This window comes from Salmo trutta, chromosome 18 (assembly GCF_901001165.1).
Source record: "Salmo trutta chromosome 18, fSalTru1.1, whole genome shotgun sequence".
Lineage (NCBI taxonomy): Eukaryota > Metazoa > Chordata > Actinopteri > Salmoniformes > Salmonidae > Salmo > Salmo trutta.
The window spans coordinates 19,530,319-19,551,621 of record NC_042974.1 but is presented as its reverse complement, the minus strand read 5'-3'; the positions used below and the strand labels follow the sequence as shown (position 1 = coordinate 19,551,621).

Below are 21,303 nucleotides of genomic sequence, written 5' to 3'. Positions count from 1 at the left end.
TCGGTCTGACACTGGACTGGTGGATTAAATCCGTTCCTCTCTAGAGTAGCCAGGCGTGTCGATTTGGATTCACCAATCTTCTCTGTGTCACGGTTAACACATTTAAATTCACCCAAGCTGACTCACCCTTTCTCCCCCAACTCTTTTCTCTATCTATATCTACCCATCTCTTCTCTAAATCTATCTCCATCTCTATATCTTTCACCAGCTGATGGCTACATTCAGTTCAGTCACAACTAAAGAGAGATCATACTGTGTAGGTCGACATACAATATTTATTTAGGAACACAAAAAATGCTAAGTTAATTATCAGGTAGTCCACAAATATTGTGGGAATGGTAATACAGTCACACAGGGGGAAACATACACTGAGAAACCATTCAGGTACAGGCCATCCCAAGATGCCCAGATTCAAACAAAAATTATGGAAAAGGGATGAACTGAAACATTATTTTAGTTAAATTTAAGATGGTTTACTCAGAATTATAATGATATTTTCCTGAAAATGTTCTTCCTAAAAAAAGAACTTACATAAACAAAGATTTCTAGCTGGGTTTTATTTTATATTCTTTATTCAATTGAAATAACCCAAGGACAACAAAACTGAATGGGACCGACCCTGCATGTGAATATTGTCTTAAATCAATGCTTTACATAATCTGCTATAGGCAGGACCACAGTACACATGTGACCATAACCAGTTGTATAATGCTGCTATACAAATGATAAATCAGAGGGATAAACCATGTAATATCCCCTGCACCAACAGCCAGAAACACGTCTCGGTTTCAAGTGTTCGCTACAAGACAGTATACATCATGCAAAGTGGCAAGTTCTGCTTTACAAATGGTCAATGTATTTATAGTAGTCTGTTTTTTCTGTAGATTTATTTTTAGCTTCTCCGATTGGCTCTTCCCAAACACAACATAAACAAATCCCGCCCACTCTCAAATCCTCCAAAACCCCGCCCATCCCTCCCACCAAGAAAAACATGAACTTTAATATATCAAACCATGATTTTTATATAATACCCAAATCTGCATAACCATTCTAGTGGCCAGTTGTATCTTCCAGAACAGGCTAATAGTAAAGCATCACCCTTCGTTGGAAAGAAAAGCTATAGCAGTGAACAGTGTCATCATCATGAGAAAATACCAGAGCTGAAAAATTACAATCAGTTTAAAAAAATGTTCTGCATTGTCAAACAGTTGAGAATCCCTGATAGGCTGAAAGAAGTCAGGTGACCACCAGGTGAGGTAAGAAGAGTTCCACCTTCCGATGGGTAATGAAAACTATGTCACTGTTTCTTCTGCTCGCTAGTTGAGTGTGTAAGTGTGTGTGACGGTTACACTGCACACAGACAGATGTTGAGAATACTAGAGTAAAACATTACACTGCCAGATTCTCTCTCTCCATGCAGCACAAACACTTCTTGTCACAGGTCCCCAGTAGAGGGAAAACACTGGATGGACAGATTATCTCTCCATGCAGCACAAACACTTCTTATCACAGGTCCCCAGTAGAGGGAAAACACTGGATGAACAGACAAAAAGAAAAGAAGAAGAACAAGAGACGAAACAGTTGCTGCCTTGTCAGAAAACATCAGCATGATGGTGATTACTTTTAGTTCCATACATTTCTTTGTCTTATCTATACATTTACTGAGAGAGAAGAAAAACAAACTAACAAAGATTTCAGTTGCTCTCTTATTGCTAAGTGTGTGCACTGCTTTTTCCATTAAATGTTTTACTTTTGATTCCTTATTTGAATCATTTTCTCCACCTCTTGTTGAAATGTCCACATTATGTAGTTGCTTGGTTTTTCTTGGTTTATGTAGCTGTCTCTGTTTCCACCCTCCCATTCTCAATTGGAAAGAGACACCTTCACCTTTCCTTTTCTCCTCACCCATCCCTCCCTTTCCCTTCCTCCCCAAAGGGCCGTCCAGTCCTGGCCCCTCATCTCTCGGCCTCCATGGCCACACTCGCCTTCTGTTCGGTGGCCGGGTGTTGGTGGGTGTGGGGGTTAATGGTGACCCCCGTGGGCCAGGCTGCGGGGTGTGAGGGGGGCTCCCCCTGAATCCAGAGTCCCTGACCCTGTGGGCCACTCATGGGCATGGGGGGCAGTGGCACACCCCAGCAATCGTGTGGAGGAGGGGGAGAGGTGGCCATGGAGGCCATGGGGCTGCTGGTGGTGAAGCTCTCTGAGGCCTTCAGTCGGGAGAACATGGTGAGGGCGTCAGGGAAGTTGGGTGGGGTGGCCGGTGTGTTAGCTGGGGTGCACATCTGAAGGAGAGAGACAGAGATGTTAGAGGGACAAACGAGGAGGAGCCCACTGTTCATAAACGTGACTGTGTGTGACACACCATCACCGTGTGTGACCCGTTTCAGGAAACTAGGCGTATGTCATGGTCAATACTTCACAGGAGAGCCATTTGAACTCTAAAATCTAAATCGTTTTTTTGGGCAGAAATGCCTTGTGAATTTTCAATTGCCTTAATTTTTATTTATCTAGGCAAGTTACTTAAGAACAAATTCTTATTTACAACAACAGCCTACCGGGGAACAGTGGGTTAACTGCCTTGTTCAGGGGAACAGTGGGTTAACTGCCTTGTTCAGGGGCAGAATGACAGATTTTGACCTTGTCAGCTCGGGATTTCAATCCAGTAACCTTTCGGTTACTGGCCCAACACTCTAACCACTAGGCTACCTGCCATCTGTAAATATGAGTAAAATTGTTAAATTACAAGCCTTGTTTGTTAAGCCACAGAAAAAGAAAGCAACCTTCCCACTAGCCATGATTGGCTGAGATAACAAGTGGGCTGGATATTTATTTTACCTTTATTTAACTAGGCAAGTCAGTTAAGAACAAATTCTTATTTTCAATGACGGCCTAGGAACAGTGGGTTAACTGCCTTGTTCAGAGGCAGAACGACAGATTTTTACCTTGTCAGCTCAGGGATTCGATTTTTCAACCTTTTGGTTACTAGTCCAACGCTCTAACCACTAGGCTACCTGCCGCCCCATACGCCGAGAGTTTGGATTGGTCTGCCATATAGCACGCTTCTGTCTATTTGAGCTGGTCAGTATGTCTAGGAAACCTGTCTAACGCTGCTTATAATGTTTTTTATTGCGTAGTAAAACGTAACAAAAGACTCCACTATGCAAGTATCCATTTCAATAGAATGTTAAGGCAAACAACTGTTTCAGAGCACTCTCTTCTGAGTGTGCCAGAGCGCAGAATAACTGATGAATTTACGCACGCTCAACACCGGTTGAATATGGCCGGTGTCAGTAAACACGGCAAAAAAGTGTAATTAAATTGTTGCCAGGAGAACAATTACAGTCACCAACACTGGAGAACATGAAAACAGCCTAACCAGCTCTGTTAGGGCGGGTAAAAGGGTCAGAGTTTGGGTGGGAGCTAAAGTTTAAGATGATTCTTATGGTCAGTGTGAACCAGAGTGACGTGACACAACAACGGGCCAAGCAAGCTGTACAAACAAAAAGGAAATGATACAGGACGTCTTATTTAATGAAAGGGGTTGCAGCCGGAACCTATTTGGTTAACTTTAGCTAGCTACAACAATCGGTTTGTATTGCTAGTACTCTAAGGATTGGGATTATGGTTCATTGTTTAGCTAGCTAGCTTCAGGTATAAACAAAAGACCAAGTTAAAGCGTACTGTTAGCTAGCTAGCTGACGTTAGATGGCTGGCTCGCTAGCTAACATTACATCTATGATCTGTGTGTAGTAATGTTATCTCAGAATGCCAAGCTAGCTATGACAATCGGTTTGTATGGCTAGTACTCTATGGATTGGCATTATGCTTAATTGTTTAGCTACCATGTCTGAACAAAAAAGACTCCACTTTGCCAGATGATTACATGACCCATCAAGTTAGCCAGGTGTGTGTGACAGTGATTACGGCTATCTATTGTATAATAATGCCAAAATATGTGTATCTGGAATTTGTCTTTCAGCATCAGTAGAACACACCCGACTCTCCTCCACCAGTCATACAAGGAGAATGGTCTAATGCCTCCCATGAAAAAGACCAAGCAAGCACAGGTTACACCTTGGTATGTAAAGCATAAACAACACGTTTCTATTATTTAATTGACCTCCAACATGATTGTCATTACTTTTATTGATCTCACATTATTTCTGTATTTTCCAAAAGGTGCGTGTAGTCAGGCTGTGTGTTATTATTTAAACTTCCAGTTTCCATGATGATGTTTCTGTATGCAGTGCTGCTGCTCTGCACATTTGTAGGTAAGTTAAACTTACCTGATAATGATGCATTAAAAAAATGGTATTACGTTTTACTTTACATTTTCTTTTCATTAACTTATCTTAATGTTATTTTGTTGTTTGCAGGTGCACTATCCTTCTTGCTCTATGCAGCCAAGTCCCATCTACTTTTTAACTCCTTGCAAGTGTGGCTTGTTTGGTGTCTGCTGTGAAGGAACACCACAACAAGTCAACTACTTAATTGATGAAGGCATGTCATCCAGCAAAGGCAGTTGGGGAAACACGTGTGGACCAGAATTGTGATAACTGCAGTGGCCAAAACAAGAACAAGTTTGTGCTCTCGTATTGTGCCTGGCGGACCATGCACAAGCTCACAGTCTGGACCTTCATTTCCTGATCACAAGCCACACCAAGTTTGCCCCCGACTGGTGCTTCGGCCTCCCCAAGCAGCGCATCAGGAAGACCAGAGTCAACACTTTGTCTGAGATTGCTGCTGTTGTGAAGAACAGCACTGTGACGGGGTCAACATCCCACAGCTGGTTGGACTGGAGGATGGTACGGTGCTGGTGGAAAGCTATGGCTGGCAACAACACCTGACTCCGTACTTAAGGTCGCTGCCACAGTTGAAGCAGTACCAGCACTTCAGGTGAATATAATTTTCATTGAATTGTATGAGGTTATTCTTCCGATCTAAACTTGGGAGGTGAATTGATGTAGTTCAAGGTTGTAATGTCTTTCTGTTATTCCCTGTTTTACAGCTTCAATGCTCTGAAGCCTGGTGTTGCTGTCACCAAGGAGCATTCAGACTGTCAGGACCAGGTTTCAGCTGCTGCGCAACGCTGACATCCTTCCTCCCATAGATGGTCTGCCTGTACAAGCACCGCCTGGACTGGACACAGCTAGACAAACTTATCTTTTTGAGAAGATCAGGGAGTTTTGCAACGAAGAGGCCATGGGCATCAGATGCCCTGCATCAAAGTCAAGGGTAGGACAGAAACAGGCTCTCCGAATATAGATTTCCTTGTTCATGCGAGGTTCGGACGGACCAGTCATCAGAACAATCTGCAGTGCCTCTATTCAAATGACTCTCTCCTAACACACACCATACGTTGTTGCTACTATTGTTGTTTTTATCCTGCTGCTCAGCCACTTTACCCCTGATTGTATGCATATAACTACCTCATCTATCATTGATATTGTTATTGACACTGTTCTTGTACATACTGTATATAATATAGTGATGGTTTGTGACTTACAGTGATGGTGTGTAACATACAGTTATGTTACACACCATCACTATATGTTACACACCATCACTGTATGTTACACACCATCCCTATATGCTACACACCATCACTGTATGTTACACACCATCACTGTATGTTACACACCATCCCTATATGCTACACACCATCACTGTATGTTACACACCATCCCTATATGTTACACACCATCACTGTATGTTACACACCATCCCTATATGTTACACACCATCACTGTATGTTACACACCATCACTGTATGCTACACACCATCACTGTATGTTACATACCATCCCTATATGCTACACACCATCACTGTATGTTACACACCATCACTGTATGTTACACACCATCCCTATATGCTACACACCATCACTGTATGTTACACACCATCCCTATATGCTACACACCATCACTGTATGTTACACACCATCCCTATATGTTACACACCATCACTGTATGTTACACACCATCCCTATATGTTACACACCATCACTGTATGTTACACACCATCACTGTATGTTACACACCATCACTGTATGTTACACACCATCACTGTATGTTACACACTATCACTGTATGTTACACACCATCACTGTAGGTTACACACCATCCCTATATGCTACACACCATCACTGTATGTTACACACCATCCCTATATGTTACACACCATCACTGTATGTTACACACCATCCCTATATGCTACACACTATCACTGTATGTTACACACCATCACTGTATGTTACACACCATCCCTGTATGTTACACACCATCCCTGTATGTTACACACCATCCCTATATGTTACACACCATCACTATATGTTACACACCATCACTATATGTTACACACCATCACTGTATGTTACACACCATCACTGTATGTTACACACCATCCCTATATGTTACACACCATCACTGTATGTTACACACCATCACTGTATGTTACACACCATCCCTATATGTTACACACCATCACTATATGTTACACACCATCACTATATGTTACACACCATCACTGTATGTTACACACCATCACTATATGTTACACACCATCACTGTATGTTACACACCATCCCAATATGTTACACACCATCCCAATATGTTACACACCATCACTATATGTTACACACCATCACTGTATGTTACACACCATCACTGTATGTTACACACCATCACTGTATGTTACACACCATCACTATATGTTACACACCATCACTGTATGTTACACACCATCACTGTATGTTACACACCATCCCTATATGCTACACACCATCCCTATATGTTACACACCATCCCTATATGTTACACACCATCACTGTATGTTACACACCATCACTGTATGTTACACACCATCCCAATATGTTACACACCATCCCAATATGTTCACACCATCACTATATGTTACACACCATCACTATATGTTACACACCATCACTGTATGTTACACACCATCCCTATATGCTACACACCATCCCTATATGTTACACACCATCACTATATGTTACACACCATCACTGTATGTTACACACCCTCACTATATGTTACACACCATCACTATATGTTACACACCATCCCTATATGTTACACACCATCACTATATGTTACACACCATCACTGCATCCAGGATGAGGAGGCCTGTATCTAAGCCTGTATATGGTCGGTCCAAAATAGAGGGGAATGTAGGGGAATCCCGTCCTCTCTCTCCCTGAGGATCCTGACGACATTCCTCCCACCCTTCTCTCTGTTTGGTTCCTAACAACCTGTGTTTGGGTTCAGCCTCTCCACAACCTCACATCCTGTTAGCAGTGCCCTGACATATCTCTCTGCCAACCCCCATCCTCCCACCCCATTGTCACGGCGCCATCTCTGGTAGTAACTCCTTCAGTGAAGATGATAGTTGTGGGGGTGAAGACAATGTCACAACATCTACAGTACAACCCCCTACCCTCCCAAAAACAACACCAGCCAACCATCACCTCCCTGCAGTTCAGGAGCCAGGCCAGGCAGACGTAAACACTGTCTTCATAACACACTGTCTTCATAACACACTCCTCAGAGTGTTGGAACAACAACACACAGCATCTCACTCCCAGAGGCCTGGTTGTTCCAGGGCCAGTTTCCTTTACTCCACATCGATATTATTATTATAGACTACTGTCTATTCCTGACCTCAACAACAAGACGTTACACAGCCTTCAACTCCCAACGGCAGGACCGGAGGTAAACAAGAATAGCCCAACTTGTGACGATGAATGCTAATTTTGAGAATGGGCCACGAGTACTGTGTCTACACAACACTGTTTGCCTATAACAAAATACATGCCATGTATGCACACAGACACCCTGCAGCAAGAGGAAACGTCCTGTCCTTCATGGTTACCCCCTCTACTTCCTGGTTAACCCCTCTACTTCCTCCCTATTTCCTCTACTTAGGTATCGAAATAGTGATACGCGTGTTGACTCATAACCCACAGTTTAGGGAGGGTCATGAAATAGTGTGGATGAAGGGCGGGTTGAGTAAAGAGAAAACAATACCTTGAAAAATCCATAAATGTATCATTGTTGTGCAATTTATATCTATAAGCTACATTGAGGTTTTTCTTTATTTTAGGCTAGCTGGCATTAGTGCATTACCCTAAGCTTTAGGGCCTAACTGTACTCCCGCCAAATAGCCTACAAACCAATCGCTTTTGGGAACAGTCAGAAAAAGTTACCGTCAATCCACGGAGGCAAATAGCTGCAAAATGGAAAGTTGAAAAAAAAGAGAAGCGAGGGCCAGAAAAGTAATGTTTGGGAAAGATTTGGTGATGATTGTGAGGCGCTATACAAATTCCAGTCACAAGATGGGGACTTCAAATAGGCCTATGGGATGTCAAGCGAACTGTAGTCTATTTTTGAGATGGGTTAAATGGAAACTGAAATCTGGACACTGACTATTGGCCTATAACCTCTCACATAGCCTTAATATTAACTCCTGCAGAATTAATAACCCTTCATTGCAGTAAAATTATACACCAAATGTAGGCAAAATTTTGACTTGTGAACAGGAGTGGAGAAATATGATTTCTTTGTATCAGCATCTTGATAGAATGTGAATGTGCAGTTAGGGACCGTCTGTAGAGGTGCTGTCTTTATCAGCATCATAAAAGCTGATAGTATTTCATACACATAAAATGTGCATCCAAGCCGAACTGAAATCTGATCAGAAACATGTTGGGTCGATTTCACAGCTTTCTATTTCCTTACAACCGTCAAACTGAAGTAATTTGGACATTTTGCGCAGAAAAATCTTTCCTGTTTCCCGCCCCGGTCCCTAAACATCTTTGCTCCAAGAAATAACTGTATTTATCCTATATATGTAACTTGGCAAGCCAGTTAAGAACAAATTCTTGTTTACAATGACAGCCTACCCCAGCCAAACCCGGACAATGCTGCCAGAAAAGGGGACTCCCAATCACAGGAAGATGTGATTCAGCCTGGATTTGAACCAGGGACTGTAGTGTTGCAATTTTGCCCTGAAATGCAGTGCCTTAAACCATTGTGCCACTTGGGAGCCCCAAAGAAGCTGAGATGACAGAAACTTTTTTACTGATTTCAACTAGATTGAAGCGATTCATTATATCGATTTATAACATTATTCTCGTGAGGGTTTATTTAGTCTTCTAGGGCAACATATAATGACAGGAGAGAAGCTGCATGTATCTAATTATAGACAAGCTGACTAACAAATAGCCTACCAAAATGTCAGAAATGATATATTAAGAAAGATTCAATTCTGCACCCTGTCAAAAAAATCATTCCGCCGTCTGACTGTAGCCTACAGCGCATTTTCTATATTAGCGGTTTAGAGACGGGTGTGGGCCTGAAATTTTCACTTTATCACATATAGTCAGGCGGTTGTGGATGGGTTATTAGCAATTGCGGGTGAACATACAGCTGTCCCTAGCACCACTAGTATGTAACACTGCTACGCTAAATGGACCACCCCAGATTTTCTTACTGCTGAGCTCACATATGCGCTTCTCACTCACATACATTCACTCCTAGACACACACACACACACACACACACACACACACACACTGATCCATAGGGAAACGGATCGGTGCTCAGTGTAGAGGCTGCAACACACTCCTTGTCTGTAGAGGTCTGTCTGTCCTCAACCTTGCAGTCAGTGTCTGTAGAGGTCTGTCTGTCTGTCCTCAACCTTGCAGTCAGTGACAGGGTGCTGATGTTTATCCAGACTGGAAGGAAGCACATGCTCAGAGGACTAGTCTGTGTCCAGTTTATTTTCAGTCATAGCCAGGCAGCACACACTGGGCTATGCAGGCTGCAGACTACAGCATTACGGCCTGCTGTAAAGCCATAGTCACTTGATCAGGCTGGCAGAAGACAAAAATTAGGACCTGTCTGTCTGTGAAGGACACAGCCAGGTAATGCTGAAATGGGTGCTGGGACAGTGCGTGAGGGCAAAGCATCAAGTCCGATTGGCTGAGGCGACTGGGGGCATGTGCACTTGAAATGAGAAAGGTGCATAAATGCATGCATGTACACACTAAGAGAAATGTATGTTACTGACCACAGCATCCATTATTTAGAGGGAGAGTGTATTTGTTCTAGAAGGAGAGTGTTCTAAAATAGGCAAACACTGAGGCGTTGTCATGGGGACGGCCCATTGTTATGATGAAGACAGATCTGGTGGTGATGGATACACACAAAAATAAAGGTTCAGGTACCAGATAGGGGTTCTTTGGCTTGTAACCATAGCAGAACCCTTTTTGATATAAAGAACCATGCTGATAAGGTTCTAAATGGAACCTGTATAGTACTATAAAGAACCCTTTCCCAAAGTTCTATAAAGAACCATTAATAAAAGGTTCTATACTGCACCAAAAAAGGGTTTCGCTATGGCTACAAACCTTTTTGGGGCTATATAGAACACGTTTGTATGGTTCTTTCTAGAACCTTTATAGAGAACGGTTCTATAAAATAACCTTTCTCAATCTGAAAATCCTTTTGAAGAACCATAATGTTTTTTATTCTGGTCAGCCATATTATATTGTTAAATTCCATAGGTGTTATTATGTGTTCATTGACAAGCTGAATCAAGTCAGCTACCTCTGGAACAGCTGGGGGTCCCTGAGGGGAGAATTGACAACTAGTGACTGATTCAGTCAACCATTTTCAATTGACAGAAGGCCATACGTGAGTCTCTCACAAGACACTGGCCATAGTCATATACAGTATAATATACAATAGTGTGCAGTTCACGGACTCTTTTTAACTGACTCGTGAGTCATGACTTGCATTTCCGAATGACTCTTTCATTTGAATCTGTCACGCCCTGACCATAGAGAGCCCTTGGTTCTCTATGGTGTAGTAGGTCAGGGTGTGACTAGGGGGTGATCTAGTATGTCTATTTCTATGTTGGTGCTAATATGGTTCCCAGTTAGAGGCAGCTGTTTATCGTTGCCTCTGATTGGGGATCATATTTAGGTAGCTATTTCCCCACCTGTGTTTTGTGGGATATTGATTGATTGCTAGTGTGTTTGGGCACTACGTCCTCACGGTCTTTGTAAGTTTTGTTATTTTGTTTTGTTAGTTTCACTTAAATAAATATGTGGAACTATACTCACGCTGCGCCTTGGTCCGATCATTTTCAAGAACGTGACAGAATATCCCAACAAACCAGGACCAAGCAGCGTGTTCACCAGGTAAAGGAGTTTTGGACATGGGAAGAAGTGATGGGTGGATGCGAAACCCTTCCTTGGCAGCAGACAGAAGGTAATAATGGAGGACAGCGACGACGCCAGGGTTCGCGGCCACAGAAAGCCCAAGGACAACCCCAAGTTTTTTGGGGGGGGCACAAGGGGTGGCTGGTCGAGGAGAGTGCCAGAGCCCGAATGGCAAACTCTGGAGGAGCGTGTTGTCAAACCACAGCCAAAGAAACCCCAATATTTTTTTTGGGGGGGGGGGGGGCACATGGAGCTGGCAGCTGAGCCGCGGAAAGAGCCAGAGACTGTCAGGGAGGCAATGGAGAAGTTGGAGGAGAGAGAGAGATGTTGTGCAAGTGTGTTCTGCTCAACATTCGACCAGAAGATACGGTTAGCAGTCTGGTGAAACCTGGGTCGGCTCCACGCATCTGGCCTCCAGTGCGCCTCCCCAGTTCGGTACGTCCTGTGCCTGCTCCTCGCACTCGCCCTGAAGAGCGTGTCACCAGTCCGGTGCAACCTGTGCCGGCCCCACGCATCAGGCCTCCAGTGCGTGTCCCCAGTCCGGTATGTCCTGTGCCTGCTCCTCACACTCGCCCTGAAGTGCGTGTCCCCAGTCCGGTACGTCCTGTGCCTGCTCCTCGCACTCGCCCTGAAGTCCGTGTCACCAGTCCGGTGCCACCTGTGCCGGCTCCACGCATCAGGCCTCCAGTGCGCCTCCCCAGTCAGGTACATCCTGTGCCTGCTCCTCGCACTGAAGTGCGTGTCCCTAGTCCGGTACGTCCTATGCCTGCTCCTCGCATTCGTCCTGAAGTGCGTGTCACCAGTCCGGTGCCACCTGTACCGGCTCCATGCTCTAGGCCTCCAGTGCGCATTCCCAGTCCAGAGCTTCCGGCGACGGTTCCCGGTCCGGAGCTTCCGGCGACGGTTCCCGGTCCGGAGCTTCCGGCGACGGTCCCCAGTCCGGAGCTTCCGGCGACGGTCCACAACCTCCGGCGACGGTCAACGGTCCGGAGCTTCCAGGCACGGTGTCCAGTCCAGCTCCAAGGCCAGGTGTAAAAAAGGTGTAAAAAAAATAATAATAAAAAAAAAAATAAAAAATTAGATTTTTTTTTATTTTTTTATTTTATTTTATTTTTTTAAAATCGGCAAATCGGTGGCCAAAAATACCGATTGTTATGAAAACTTGAAATCGGCCCTAATTAATCGGCCATTCCGATTAATCGGTCGACCTCTAGTAATAATGTGTTGTATTGTAGATAGGTTGTGGTAGAGTAGTGGTGTAATAATGTATTGTATTGTAGATATGTGTTTGTAGAGTAGTGTGTAATAATGTGTTGTATTGTAGATATGCTGTGGTAGAGTAGTGTGTAACAATGTATTGTACTGTAGATATGTTGTGGTAGAGTAGTGTGTAATAATGTATTGTATTGTAGATATGTTGTGGTAGAGTAGTGTGTAATAATGTATTGTATATATGTTGTGGTAGAGTAGTGTGTAATAATGTATTGTATTGTAGATATGTTGTGGTAGAGTAGTGTGTAATAATGTATTGTAGATATGTTGTGGTAGAGTAGTGTGTAATAATGTATTGTATTGTAGATATGCTGTGGTAGAGTAGTGTATAATAATGTGTTGTATTGTAGATATGTTGTGGTAGAGTAGTGTGTAATAATGTGTTGTATTGTAGATATGTAGTGGTAGAGTAGTGTGTAATAATGTATTGTATTGTAGATATGTTGTGGTAGAGTAGTGTGTAATAATGTATTGTAGATATGTTGTGGTAGAGCAGTGTGTAATATTGTATTGTAGATATGTTGTGGTAGAGTAGTGTGTAATAATGTATTGTATTGTAGATATGTTGTGGTAGAGTAGTGGTGTAATAATGTATTGTATTGTATTGTAGATATGTTGTGGTAGAGTAGTGTGTAATAATGTATTGTATTGTAGATATGCTGTGGTAGAGTAGTGTATAATAATGTATTGTATTGTAGATATGCTGTGGTAGAGTAGTGTATAATAATGTGTTGTATTGTAGATATGTTGTGGTAGAGTAGTGTGTAATAATGTGTTGTATTGTAGATATGTAGTGGTAGAGTAGTGTGTAATAATGTATTGTAGATATGTTGTGGTAGAGTAGTGTGTAATAATGTATTGTAGATATGTTGTGGTAGAGCAGTGTGTAATATTGTATTGTAGATATGTTGTGGTAGAGTAGTGGTGTAATAATGTATTGTATTGTAGATATGTTGTGGTAGAGTTGTGTGTAATAATGTATTGTATTGTAGATATGTTGTGGTAGAGTAGTGTGTAATAATGTATTGTATTGTAGATATATTGTGGTAGAGTAGTGTGTAATAATGTATTGTATTGTAGATATGTAGTGGTAGAGTAGTGTGTAATAATGTATTGTATTGTAGATATGTTGTGGTAGAGTAGTGTGTAATAATGTATTGTATTGTAGATATATTGTGGTAGAGTAGTGTGTAATAATGTATTGTAGATATGTTGTGGTAGAGTAGTGTGTAATAATGTATTGTATTGTAGATATATTGTTGTAGAGTAGTGTGTAATAATGTATTGTAGATATGTTGTGGTAGAGTAGTGTGTAATAATGTATTGTATTGTAGATATGTAGTGGTAGAGTAGTGTGTAATAATGTATTGTATTGTAGATATGTTGTGTTAGAGTAGTGTGTAATAATGTATTGTATTGTAGATATGTAGTGGTAGAGTAGTGTGTAATAATGTATTGTATTGTAGATATGTTGTGTTAGAGTAGTGTGTGATAACGAGGGTGGAGGGAGGGAAGAAGGGAGAGAAAAGAGAGGAGAGTAAGTGAGGCAATAAGGAAGGGAGGAAAATAAAGTCAGAGTATTGAATTTTGGTTTTCCAGCAGGGTAGAATAGGGTAATAACAGGGTAATGATGATGAAGTATTTGGAGACGAGAGATGATTCTCCTCAGTTACTAACACAGATCATCTTTGTCTGTGGCAGTCTGTCTGGCTGGTGAAAAAAGTTGTACTTTGTCTCTGGAAAAATACCATTAGAATGAACTGAAATCCACTGTGTTTCCCGTATTGAGAAAGACAGGTGTGTGTGGGAGCAGGACTGTGTGTATATGTGTGTGTATTTTTGCTCATAGTTCCAAGTTTACCATCTGTTCAGGCCATGCAGAGTGTATAGTATTTCTCTGTGGGGTCTGTGTGTGGTGTGTCACAGTACCAGACAGGCTTGTCCTGAGCTCAGCATGTTCCAGCGTGCTGTTCTGCATTTTTCCATGAGCAACACCATGAGCAACACACCCAGAACACTGGATCTGGCTATCCACACACACACACACACACACACACACACACACGTACAACGCACACAGGCACACACACATAGGTACAGCGCGCACACACACATAGGTACAGCGCGCACACACACACAAACACACACACACACGTACACACACACAGGTACAGTGCACACACACAGGTACAGCACACACACACACACAACGCACACACACAGGCACACACACAGGCACACACACATAGGTACAGCGCGCACACACACATAGGTACAGCGCGCACACACACACAAACACACACACACACGTACACACACACAGGTACAGCGCACACACACAGGTACAGCACACACACACACAGGTACAACACATACACACGCACACACTTACAGATACAGCACACACACACATTCAGGTACAGAGCACACACACACACACACACAAACACACACAGGTACAGCGCACACACACACAAACACAGGTACAGCGCGCACACACACACAAACACACACACACGCACACACAGGTACAGCGCCACACACAGACACATACACACACACAGGTGCAGTACACACACACACAGGCACAGTACACACGCATACAGACACACATACACACACAGACTTATGGATGCCACCCGTTAGATAAAATACGGAACGGTTCCGTATTTCACTGAAATAATAAACGTTTCGTACAGCACACACACACACACACACACACACACACACACACACACACACACACACACACACACGTACAGCGCACACACAGGAACACATACAGGTACAGCACACATACACACACACACAGACACAGCGCGCGCACACACACACACACACGCAGGTACAGCGCACACACACACACACACACACACAGGTACAGCGCACACACAGAGGAACAGCGCGCACACACACACAAACACACACACAGGTACAGCACACACACACACACAGGTGCAGTACACACACACACACACACAGGCACAGTACACACGCATACAGACACACATACACACACATACAGGCACAGTACACACGCATACAGACACACATACACACACACACACACCCGCAGGTACAGCACACACACACAGACTTAGGGATGCCACCCGTTAGATAAAATATGGAACGGTTCCGTATTTCACTGAAATAATAAACTTTTGGTTTTATCGAAATGATAGTTTCCGGATTCGACCATATTAATGATGAAAGACTCGTATTTCTGTGTGTTATTATGTTATAATTAAGTCTATGATTTGCTATTTGATAGAGCAGTCTGACTGAGCGGTGGCAGGCAGCAGCAGGCTCGTAAGCATTCATTCAAACAGCACCATTGAGCGTTTTGCCAGCAGCTCTTCACAATTCTTCAAGCATTGCGCTGTTTATGACTTCAAGCCTGTCAACTCCCAAGATTAGGCTGGTGTAACCGATATGAAATGGCTAGCTAGTTAGCAGGTGCGCGCTAATAGCGTTTCAAACGTCACTCGCTCTGAGACTTGGGAGTGTTTGTTCCCCTTGCTCTGCATGGGTAACGCTGCTACGAGGGTGGCTGTTGTCGATGTGTTCCTGGTTCGAGCCCAGGTAGGAGCGAGGGACGGAAGCTATACTGTTACACCGGCAATACTAAAGTGCCTATAAGAACATCCAATAGTCAAAGGTATATGAAATACAAATCGTATAGAGAGAAATAGTCCTATAATTCCTATAATAACTACAACCTTAAACTGCTTACCTGGGAATATTGAAGACTCATGTTAAAAGGAACCACCAGCTTTCATTTGTTCTCATGTTCTGAGCAAGGAACTTAAACGTTAGCTTTCTTACATGGCACATATTGCACTTTTACTTTCTTCTCCAACACTTTGTTTTTGCATTATTTAAACCAAATTGAACATGTTTCATTATTTATTTGAGGGTAAATTGATTTTATTGATGTACTATATTAAGTTAAAATAAGTGTTCATTCAGTATTGTTGTAATTGTCATTATTACAAATAAATAAATAAATAAAAAGTAAATCGTCAGATTAATCGGTACCGGCGGTTTTTTGGTCCTCCAATAAATCGGTATCGGCGTTGAAGAATCATAATCGGTCGACCTCTAATTATTACACACTACTCTACCACAACATATCTACAATACAACACATTATTACACACTACTCTACCACAACATATCTACAATACATTATTACACACTACTCTACCACAACATATCTACAATACAATACATTATTACACACTACTCTACCACAACATATCTACAATACATTATTACACACTACTCTACCACAATATATCTACAATACAATACATTATTACACACTACTCTACCACAACTATATTTCCTGGTTGTTACTGTAGCTGGTTCTCTAGGTTAGTGATCAGTCACATGTGCTGTAGTGAAAGCCAGCCTACTTCCTTCTCCCAGGTCACATGATGCTCCATTCACTTTACTACAGCTGTAAGGCCCAGATAGAGATAAGAGAAGTTACTTTCAGTTCCACTCTCCAGCAAGGCCACCAGTCAACAACAACAACACACACACACACACACACTTCAAAGAGTGGGTGGTTTCACCACCTCCTATTCAGAAAGTCCCCCAGCTCACACCCTCATAGAGGTGCAGTGTGACCTCTGTCTATTCAGAAAGTCCCCCAGCTCACACCCTCATAGAGGTGCAGTGTGACCACGGTCTAGGCCCAAAACACAGCCAGATAGTTAGCTCTGTGTCTGCAGCCTAGCTGGCCCCTGCTGCTCTGAAAGAGTCCATTTGGAACAGCCGGAGTCTGGCTTCCTATTGGAATGTGTTGCGGTGGCACTGTTTGTATGGGCAGATAGTGTGTGGAGAGGGAAACTGCGGAGGGGAGAGCCGAGCAGACACAACAAAGAGGAAAACCTAAACATGGCTGAGCATACGCTAGCCTCTGAGGACCGCTGGGTCAGGAGGGACAGGAAGGGGCGAGGGCAGAGAGGAGTACAGGGAAGGGCGGGGGGAAGAGACAGCCAGGGTGCGACAGGGGGGAGGGCAGGGAGGATGGAGGGTAAGGAGGGGCAGGCGGAGCAGGGAAGAGAGTAGGGAGGGGCTGGGGGAGCAGGGTGGAGGGGAGGGAGGGAATCTACCCAGGCAGCCGGCAGGAGTTTAGGAGTACATTTCCCCTCGCCACTGATTTGGAAGGTCTATAGGTCTCTAGTCCATCTGATGGTTAAGGTTAGAATTTAGGGAGGGAAAGCTGATCCTAGATCTGTACCAGAAAGGCTACTTCGGTCCTAAGCTCCTCACTGAGTAGTAGGCTCCTAACTCCACCACGGCTAGGCTAAGTCTCACTTTAACTACAGGCTTTAACTAAGCCCCTTACATCAGTAACAGGCTCACAGAACTGAAGTCCACAGTAAAGGGTCTGCTTCACGCCCATTAGTCTTTGTGTTGTCAAACAGAGGATGCTTCATTAGTATTCTGTCCAATAAACACGACTCCTTTGAAGCCTGTTATGCTCTCTGAAAAAAAGATTGTGTACACACACACACACAAACACACACCCATCAAATCTGTGTCTGTGCAAAGCTTAACGTTTGTTTACGTTGTGCCAGGGAAAGGGCACTCCTCTAGCTTTGTAATAGCTGCTGAAAAAATAATAAAAAGCTTAAGTTAGGCTAAATCTCCCACCTTTCACAACATTATGCAAGAAGAGACAGGGGCTGCTGCATGCCGCTACTGGGACCAGTTCATATTTAATTGGTGATCAAACTCCAGCTGGAAAAAGCTCATAAGTAGAATGTGTTGATGCTAGGGTAAATATGATTTAGACTTAGCTAAAGGAAAGAATTAATAAAGATAATATTTTATAGTATACTCTGGAACAGTCATCATCTCATACTGAGGATAAACATTTATGTGAATTCATGAGCATAGAATAGAGAAATCCACCTGCTTGAGGACAAGAGGTTAGCGTACATTAGAACACTACATGCAAACACATAGCTAAGTATCTTACCATTCATGTTAGGGGTAGATTTATATTCATGTGTATTGTACTGTAGAGCATTGACATGGTTAATGTTCAGTACAGTTGCTCAGGACCTGGTTTATGCCGGTTTCCTTTACGGAGCTTTAGCTGTATCCATCAGGTCTGTCAATCACTATAAAGTGTGTCAGTCAGAGGAAAGACTGGAGCAAAGTGGATTAAGTCTCTATAGCCAAGCCACACATACAGGCTCCAGGGGGTTGCCAATGGCTGCAGCCTGCCATGAAGTAGACTACCACACACACACACAGACACAGAGCAAACTGTTCTGTATTGAGACGGAGGGTCATTATTCTGTGTCTATGGATATGAAATCCCCCCTACTGATATGATACAGGCTACTGTACACAAATGCAAGTATACGACCCAGGTTCACCTATATCTGCATGAATGTTGACTTACTAAATAAAAAAGTCATTTCAGGTGACACACATACAGGCTAAAAAAGGTTGGAAGGTAGACGTATTGTTTCTGCACAGCCAATCGATGTCATCAGGTCTCGGTTGAATCACTCCTACAGTGTTGTATTTTCAATCACTAAAGCTTCAGGTAAAACACCATATTCGCCAGCTTAAATAAACAGTGTTGTACTGTAAGCATCATGCCATGCACCCCAATAAAACCTATATCTGATACCAATCATTGCATTCACACAGCAGCATGAACACTAAAATGTTCACTAGCGTGGTGAGGCCACCTGACAGAGAGAATCTGGACAAACACAGCGATGGGCGTCTGCTCAGCTTCAAACTGATCAACATTTCCCCAAATCCTCCTCTATGGTGTGTCCCAGGACGCAGCTGTTGCTAAATCCTGCCATGACATGCTGCTCAACACAAAGGCCTATGTGCCACTGAGTGGGCAGAGTAGTGCTTACAAAACCATAACAAGGGACTGACTGACAATGTTATGCTCGAGATGTTGTTTCCTCTATTGCTTTACACATGTAATACGCTTAGAACAACACATAATGATGTAACATAGTCCGACAAATGGAGACAACTGCAGCAGCAGGGACTGGCTGTCCTTTCCTGGGAAATCACATTACCTGGTGTCTCCATTTGTGGACTGTGTTACATTATATGGTGTATGTGGCACACAGAATGTGAAATCCGTTCACGTGTATCCACCACTATGCAGTCCACATATCACCGACATATTCTTCCAATCCATCTGCAACTTTCCTCTGTCCATTCCATGATCACCAACGTTGTGATCGAACGCAGCCTGTGCTGGCTGAACGGAACCTGGCTGCTGCTGCAAGCATGCCTCTGTTTACTGAGACCCGACCTCGACCACACATGGCCGACATGTGCTTTGTTATTGTTGCTACATCATAATTATCGTTTTCTAAGTAAGTCATTCATTAACTAAGAGAAATTCTGCCATACTACTATTGACACTGTTAAAAAGAAATAACAGCGTCATATTAAAAAAAGATTAAGGTGAAGAGTGGACTGCATTCAGATACGGAGCCCATACTCACCATTTGATGATGGTGACCGTATGGAATATTCGTTTCTTGAAAAAAGGCACTGAGGGCAGTCTAAAATAAAAAATCAAATATCATTTCATCAATTACATTTAGACTCTAAAACATAGAACAATGAACGTGTATATTTCAAATAAATCAATATAAATACATGTTGTTTAGAGGTTTATGTCATTACACTGTGTGTTTACAAAAACATTCAGCACATAAACAATGGAGCTGAATCAAATGTGATGTGAAAATCTATTTCACTTTTCTGTGCAGACTAAACAATCATGTGCAGTCAAAACAAACGAACGGTTGTCTTCATTGCATAATTGCATTTTCCAGCCTCGCCTAACCACTGCATGGGAACAGGTTCATTTCATCTCTAGAGTAAACTATAATTGGATATTGACTGGGTAAACGTTTCCCATTCCAGCCGTACTTAATGGATACTACGGATATTTATAAAGCACAAATACAATAGCACAATTCGATAAAAAAATACAAATAAAGACATGTTAGAAGTTGAGTTTAGGTGTTGATACTGATCTTTCTCTTCGACTGTTCTTGTACAACATCGATTTTCGGCCATGACCAACAACAATGAACATGGCAGCCCGTTCAAAACTACATTTACTGTCTGTCACATACGCAGTCAAACATAAACATTAGCAAGCCATCTCGCTACTGATCGTAGCTAACCCCTTACCTCAAATTGCCAATGTGCTGCTTGCAAAAGCTGCTTTGCCTGATCTGCAGCACAACCCGCTGTCAAGACGAACTGGTTTATCATTACTTGGTGTTTGAGCTCATCCATTTTGCGCTGAAGCTTTATTCCTACTCGCGTCTCGTAGTATTCTGTCTAGACTTCGATATTCGTGGTTTTATTCCTCTCTTTTCGGTCTCAGTCGTTCACCATCACAACCGGTTGAGAAAACACAAATATTTACTGTAGGAGCAGTAGTGCCCCTTGAGTGACGCCAGCCGGCAGCCAGTGAAGAGAAAGCACTGCAAATGGGATTTGTATGCCGCAAAAGTCCTGCCATAAATAGGGGGCCTTGATGAATTATTCCATGTTCTCGAATCACAAGACAGGAATTGTCAGTACATTGAAAAAAATAATATAGAAATGCTTAGAATCTAGACCGTTCACATGTTCATGAAAATATAAAATAGTAAGGTCAAATATGAGAGGATTATGTTCCCAAAAATGAGGATCTATTATATTTGTTTGTTTTGGACTACAAGTCCCATGAGTCAATGCTTTGTTTGTAAAGTTCCAG

General features: G+C 42.8%; 1 protein-coding gene across 1 annotated transcript; it reads right to left on the bottom strand.

The window, feature by feature from the left end:
* Nucleotides 1-257: 257 nt before the first annotated feature.
* On the bottom strand, nucleotides 258-21,046 carry LOC115152955 (UBA-like domain-containing protein 1). The gene is made up of 3 exons (XM_029697903.1): nucleotides 20,730-21,046; nucleotides 20,030-20,089; nucleotides 258-2,282 (listed from the first exon to the last, which is right to left on the bottom strand). Exons 1-3 carry the CDS (start codon nucleotides 20,835-20,837, stop codon nucleotides 1,956-1,958), a joined length of 495 nt encoding a protein of 164 aa, XP_029553763.1. The 5' UTR covers nucleotides 20,838-21,046; the 3' UTR covers nucleotides 258-1,955.
* Nucleotides 21,047-21,303: the final 257 nt, after the last annotated feature.